At 34.3% G+C, this 7166-nt stretch overlaps 1 protein-coding gene across 2 annotated transcripts; it reads left to right on the top strand.

Moving 5' to 3' along the window:
* Positions 1-4777: 4777 nt before the first annotated feature.
* LOC131044654 (protein PHOTOSYSTEM I ASSEMBLY 2, chloroplastic) lies at positions 4778-6950 on the top strand. Of its 2 annotated transcripts, XM_057978022.2 has the most exons (4): positions 4780-5069; positions 5294-5335; positions 6549-6582; positions 6660-6950. In XM_057978022.2, the coding sequence occupies exons 1-4, from the start codon at positions 4935-4937 to the stop codon at positions 6761-6763; spliced, it is 315 nt and encodes a 104-aa protein (XP_057834005.2). In that variant the 5' UTR covers positions 4780-4934; the 3' UTR covers positions 6764-6950. The 2 variants fall into 2 exon arrangements, with proteins under 2 accessions (XP_057834004.1, XP_057834005.2); XM_057978021.2 differs by lacking the exon at positions 6549-6582 and having other exon boundaries at positions 4778-5069.
* The last annotated feature ends 216 nt before the right edge of the window (positions 6951-7166 follow it).

The raw sequence follows: 7166 nt of genomic DNA, 5'->3' as shown, positions 1-7166 counted from the left end.
CTTGTATTCAGTTGCTCATCCAACATTTTTGATGCTTCATAACTCGTCTTCAGTGTTTCTTTGGATTTCATCTCTATTTCAAGTTCATTCGTCAACCTTGATACTTCAAGTTTCAATGCTTGATTCTCACCATCTTTCAGATTTGCTTCATGATGTGCATAACCTAGTTGATCTGACAGGTTTTGTTGAATTCCAGTCATCCTTGTGATTTCATCATTCTTATCAGATACTAAGGATTCAAGTTGTTGTTTCTCTCTTTCTATATCTCTTACCTTATCCTCGGCTGTCCTCAATGCATCAAGATTTTCAGTCATCTGTGTGCTGAAATGTTCATGTTCTCTTTTCATTGCTTTTAGTTGATCAGCCAGTGCTTTGTTCTTTTCTTTCACTACTCCAATCATTTCTTCAGTCTCTTCAAATATACTATTCTCAGATGATGTCTCAATTTGTTCCACTAACTCTTGAGAGTCCTGCAAATCATCAGATAATCTTCTTCTCACTTTCAATGATTTCTGCATTTGTCTTTGCATGTCTGCAATCACTTGATTAGCATGATCCAGCTCTTCTTGCAGATACACAATCCTCTGAGATTGTTTATAGCCTTCCATTGATAAGATATTTCTCTTTAGGCAGTTAAACCTTTTTCCAAGATTGAAGCTCTGATACCAATTGTTAGGCCCAATATGGAAAGCTAATGTACTGAGAGGGGAGGGGTGAATCAGTACTTCAAAACTTTTATTCAACAATAACTTAACTGATATGCATAAACCAAATAGAGCAATAACATAATATAAAGCTAAAACAAATAGATAACAAGCATACATGATTCACTCCATAACACATATATTTTGGTTATGCAGAAACTCTTGGTTAGAGAGAAAAACTGTGGTGGGGATAGCACCCACAACTTCACTACTGCAATAATAAAGGTTGCTTGGTTAGAGCTACATGTTTAGCTATTTATGATAGCTTACCCTATTAGGAGTATCAAGATCTGTTAGATCTACCTTGCTAAAGGATTTTACAACACTTAATCTAAATGTTGCACCTGGTTAGAGGCTTTACAATTTATAGACTTGATTAGAGTCTTTTACCCTGTTAAAGGTTTCTCTTACAACTTCAAAATATCACAATAAAATCTTTACAAATATCTGCACCTTTACATCTGGAATGTTATAGCAGATTCTATGTGCTCAGAATAAGATTACCGTGCTTATATCATACCTCGGTAACCCATATAGTAACTCGGTAAACCCTTTTGTTTACTCTGTTCTTTGACTGTTCTTTGTGTCTCTGTAACAATCATAACACTTAGTGCTTTCACATGTCTTGCTTCATATATTTCTATATCTTCCCTTCTGTCATGCTACATGTATATTTCTAATCTTAATCCATGTTGTATAAATAGATCTCTTATGTCGGTGATCCATTCATTGCTTCGATCTTACAAACATGTTTTATTGAATGAATAACCATGCAAAATATTTCATTGGTTAGATGACCTCAAAATCATACACAATCTTTAAGTGCAATTTCCAATGTGATAACGGTTCTATGTGCCTCGATCTTGTAACACGTTTTCATATGTATGTCCAGGTTCAATGAATCTGGTAACACGTTTCACTCGATGTATATCAACTTGGTGTGTATATCATCTTGGCTGCTCGGTAGACATGGAATGATACTCGGTAGACAGCTCGGTGTATACTACGCTCTAAGACTACTTTCTTCTATAATCGACTAGACTGTGCATACCGACTGAATATTTCGGTAGAGATAACCGACTTAGAGTATATAGAATAACTTTGAACATAAAAACTAATGGCAACTTGATAAGTAGTAACATCACCTTTTTTGAATATCTAATTTTAGAATTAAGATTAGTTGGTATAATCAATTGCTCCAAATCTAACTTTTGAAAAGTTATATTATTGAAAGAAAGAACAACATCCATAAAACACTTGGCCTGTAAAGTTTCTTTTGCCAAATATATCGAATAAGATTGATAAACCTTGGAAAATTTGATGATTTCTTTTTAGCCAAATTTGTCTAAGATTGAAAGTAGGACCTACATCCCTAGCAACTAACAAAATAGATGTCAAAATAGGAGGTCAACCTATACTAGCCTAAAAATCAGATATAGAAGAAGCATGAACAAAAGGTTAATTCCAAATATGCCACCATTGCCTCCACAAGCCCACGGAAAAAGAGAATTGAAAGAAAATAGGAGACACACTCTCCTCACTAACACCACTTACAACACATTGGGAAGGTTAGTGAAAACCCTTTTTTAAATGTTGTCCCAAGTGAGGCATTTATTATGGCTAAGAAGCCATAAAAAAAATTACACTTTGGCCAACAATAATAAATCCATATTTTTTGCCACCAAGAAAAAGTCACATACCCAATTCTCTCGTTCTGTAAGAGCTAATATCCACTTGATACTGAATAAGCTCCCTTTGCATCATAACCCTAAGGCAAGGGTATCTATCTCTTCTAAAGAACAACAAGGTCAATATGCCAAAATAGAACAAAGAGTAGTTTGATCATTTAGATTACCCTGGGAAGGTCAACAACTCAAATTCTTCCACAAGTAAATACAAGATTTCCCCACCATTCGAGAAGACTCGAAATCAACAACTTTAGACCAACCAACTTCCAAAAAAATCTTACTCAATTAAAAAGATAAAGAAAAGATCAAAGTATTGAAGGATATAGGTCTCAAGAGTCTATTTGAAAAAGAGTATTGCATCTAGAATCAACAATCCACAAAAAACCTCATTGAACCAGAGATGCTCCCTTTTTTTATAGTATTGCAAATCATAGATATTTTTCCAACCAAATTCATGTGTGGAACTCCTGAGTAGCAACACTGCCTAAATTCATATATGGTACTAGTTCTAAGGTATTACATGTTTAATTTTGCAAGCATTTCTTACTTATTTACTAATCTTAAATTAAATTATAATTTTTTTAATTGATTAAAGGTAAAGGTGGGTTTTTGAACTGTCTCAATTTTTTTAAAAAAACAAGAATAGATTCAGTGTTAAAGCTTAATAAAAACAATAGTGAGACATCACCATGAACAAGCAACACTAATGTTGTAAACTTATGACTATAACCACCACATTAACAACACGAAAACAACTCACAAAATAAAACGTAATAAATAACACAAGACGGACTACCCAAAATAAAGAATAATTAAACTGTTGGCATTTTGATGATGTTGTGATTGTCATTGATGGACGCACACTTGCTTTGTGTACACTTTCTTGATGCATGAGTTATGCTCAACCGGTATTTGTCCCAACCGGTATTATGTATTATAGTCTTTAGACTATCGGTGTTTTGCAGAAGATGTTTACCGGTCATAAACTGACTGGAGACCCAAAGCAGTATGAAGACCTCAAGCGGTTCAAGGATCTCAAGCGGTACGAAGGAACAAAGTCGTAGTTATCATTTTTCCAGTCTTCATTTTTGACAACCGGTAATCGATAAATTGTATGAATCGGTATTACTTTGTGATGAGTTGCCAACTAGTATTTTTGTGATGAGTTATCATCCACCGACACTTTGGCGGTGACTTTGTGTCGTGTTACCAAATGTGTCTAGATGCACTGAACCTAGGAACTTGTAATGTAATCCTATTGGATCGACATGAAATCAGACTCCTTTATAAGGACATCATGTCTAGGGTTTTAGATGATGAGGGTTTTGTATGTGCGATCATAGAAGAGAAGATTAGGTCTGTGTGAAGAGTTGGAGTGTGGAGATATTGAAGACTAAAGTAATGTTGAAATGCATTAACAATGAGCTATCATGGATCTAACCAAGCATACTGTGCTAGTATCTAGATCATTCACTTGTTGATTACTCACATCTTCGACAAGTCTGAAACCCTTAACCAGGTAGGCCTAGCAAAGCCTTTGTAAATCCTCTAACAAGGTGGTTCACAACTATGAATCTGAAATCCTCTCACAAGGTAGTCTTTAACAGGACTTATCTCCTAACAGAGATCTAGATTCCTAACAGGATCTGTTCTGATGAAGAACATTGTATGACCTTAACCGGTCTGACCTTAACCGGTCTGGTTTCTATTATGCAGATAGTTACTTGTGAGTTTATGCTCACCATGGTTTTTCCCATTTGGGTTTCCATGTCAAAACTTCTTGTGTTATGGTGATTGTGCTCTTGTGGGTGAATGCTTTGTTTGCTATTTGGTTTGCATTTATCTTAGCCAATTTATTAGTGAATCTATTGTACCGGTTATCTGCTAAATTGTTTAGAAGTTTGAGTTCAGTGATTTTTGGTATACTAATTCACCCCCCCCTCTTAGTATTCATCAAATAATTTTTTTAATTGATTAAAGGTAAAGGTGGGTTTTTGAACTGTCTCAAATTTGAAAAAAAAAAAAAGAATAGATTCAGTGTTAAAGCTCAAAAAAAACAGTAGTGAGACATCACCATGAACAAGCAACACTAATGTTGCAAACTTATGACTATAACCACTACATTAACAACACGAAAACAACTCACAAAACGAAACGTAATAAATAACACAAGAGTGACTACCCAAAATAAAGAATAATTAAACAACTTACAAGTAGAAAACTCTAGATAATAGAAACAATCCTGCCCACTAAATAATAATTTTTTAACATAAATGGACACTAAATGTATTTGAATTAGTACAATGAACTCATGATAAACCTAATTGCAAGATTTTACATCATTCTGTATAAATAAGCTGAGATCCTCTACTTTTGAGCATCTAAAATGAGATCCACCGTTCAGTGTTAAGAGTACAAGATATTCCAAACAGGCCTACAAAAGGAATAGCATATAAGTCTCAGCCACCCATTAAAACGATAATTTCAAAGGCTGTAGTCCTTGATAAAACTGAAACTCCATTTTTTCTCTTGTATAGTTGTGATGGAAGTAGCCACAAGCCAAATACAAGTTGCTAATATAAATGCAACGGTGCCTCCATGGGCAGGGGCAGTTATCACAGTTACCCTGCTTTCCCTTTCGTCCCCACTTCTTCTTCAGCTTGCTAGACCTAAGAAGGTAAGTTACTTTTTACACTTTTATTTATACTCTTTTCTTTGAATGGATGGTCAGGGCAATCCCCTGGGCCCTGGTTGCCAGATTTATTGGGCCAGCCTGTGACTTATTGTCTGTAAGCCATTTTTAGGGTTTTTTAACTACAGCTCTGAAGCAAAATGTTTTCAATTTTATTGACAGTATTTTTCTTCGTCTGAAAATATGTATTTTTGTGGTTATACATGCAGAGACTTAGAAAATGCAGCCAATGCTTGGGAGTTGGTAACAATGTAAACCCTCTCTTGCTATAAAAGCCAATGAATTCATTCGTGTTTTAATTGGGCACTAAGGGTTTCTATGCTTGCAGTAGATGGACCTTGGTTGAAAATAAATAATTTATAATTGAACAAATAAAACATTAAAGGTATCAAGTTTTCACAATTCATGAGATTTGGAGGAGCTGTTTGTGGATCAGACTGTGTAGTAGTTTTTGTATCAATATTTTGGAACACACTAAGTGATCCATCATCACCACGATTGAGTGTTATCTTGTTTTACTCTCTAATAGCATTCAATCATCCTGATGATGGATTACTGAGTGTGTCCTCATTTTACTCTCTGATGATGATGGATCACTGAGTGTGTTCCGAAATGTTGATGCAAAAACTATTACACAATCTGACTCCTCATTTTACTCTCTGATAGCACTCAATCATCCTGATGATGAATCACTTTATGTTACTCTCTCATAGCACTCGATCGTTCTAATGATGGATCACTGAGTGTGTTTCGAAATGTTGATTCAAAAACTACTACACAATCTGATTGAAAAACAGCTCCTCTAAAAATGAAACATCTTTCCTTTTAACCTACTCACAACATTATAATTTAATCTCAGGTACACTGTTATTGGTGATGACAACTTTGAGTACATAAAATTATGAGTGGCAGACAACACAAAAATTTAGTTTTCACTGTTGAACTATTTAATATTTAAAAAGAGTTTTTACTTATTCCATTGTTTCATATAAGTGTATAGTACTCTTTTGATAGGTTGTATAAATCATTTTGGGTTAAATGATATCAAAGGTTATTCTATTTTAACAATTCTCTCTATATTAACATAAAATGTTTTTGGATTTGATTGTGTGCTTTTTCCATCTATGATTAGTTCAAACTCCTTTTTCTATTATAAATAAATTAAAAGAAAAAAAACTAAAAATTCATTATATCTGAACCATTTCTCCTGAAAAATGGGTCATGATTCCATATTAATTCTGAAAAATGATATTACATAATGATGCACTTCTAAACCACAAAATTGCAGAAAATCTTCAGAAATATTTTATTTCTGTCATTTCCATTGAAAGGTGATAAATTATATATCTACAGTGCTTGTAGGATCAGTGACAAATCGTAGTTTCACACACTATTTTATCTATGTGGGTGTTCTTATTTCCAAATTTGTATTGAATGAGTATCATGCTTTTGCATGTTTTGTAGCTTTGCTTGATGTGCAAGGGACGAGGCAAACAAGGTAGTTTGTTGGGCTTTCATGACTTCTTTTTACTTTATTTCATGGATATTTCCTTTGTAACCGCTTTGTCTTTTCAGGAGGATTGTTCACAGGGGAGCCATTAGAGAAGTGTTCAACTTGTGCAGGCAGGGGAAGACAACTATGTACACAATGTGCAGGCAAGGGAATAATAAACAGGTGAAGGTGGATGCGATAGCTAGATCATATAGTGGAACTAAGTCCTCCACTGGTGTAAAATACCTTTTTGTATGGAAAGAGCTAGTAATTTTCTTAAGAAAAATTGATAAGCCTTCTTTAAAATGAAAGAGTGGAGCTCTTAAACATCTTTTCCAATGGTATATGAAAGCAATCTCGCTTCTCTGTGTTAATTGAGTATAGACCTAAAATAATGGCATCCCAAAAGGTAGAAACAATAATAGAGGAATCATAATCATTCAAACAAGGCTTAAGAGGAATCCCAAGCATTCAAAAAGGGCTTCTTTAGTTTCAGAAGCAATTGAAGGATGAATAATCACAAGCATTCAAACAGGGTTTAAAAGGAATCACAAGCATTTAAACAGGGATTCCCTGTATTGAATATTAAT

Source organism: Cryptomeria japonica, chromosome 1 (assembly GCF_030272615.1).
Source record: "Cryptomeria japonica chromosome 1, Sugi_1.0, whole genome shotgun sequence".
NCBI lineage: Eukaryota > Viridiplantae > Streptophyta > Pinopsida > Cupressales > Cupressaceae > Cryptomeria > Cryptomeria japonica.
This window is presented reverse-complemented; position numbering and strand designations above follow the sequence as displayed.

What these genes read in the sequence shown, in the direction of transcription:
- LOC131044654 (XM_057978021.2), top strand. Translation starts at nt 4,975, where the DNA reads ATGCAACGGTGCCTCCATGGGCAGGGGCAGTTATCACAGTTACCCTGC. An exon ending in AGCTTGCTAGACCTAAGAAG is followed by an intron (nt 5,070 to 5,293) that starts GTAAGTTACTTT and finishes TTATACATGCAG; the next exon opens with AGACTTAGAAAATGCAGCCA. An exon ending in GCTTGGGAGTTGGTAACAAT is followed by an intron (nt 5,336 to 6,659) that starts GTAAACCCTCTC and finishes TTGTCTTTTCAG; the next exon opens with GAGGATTGTTCACAGGGGAG.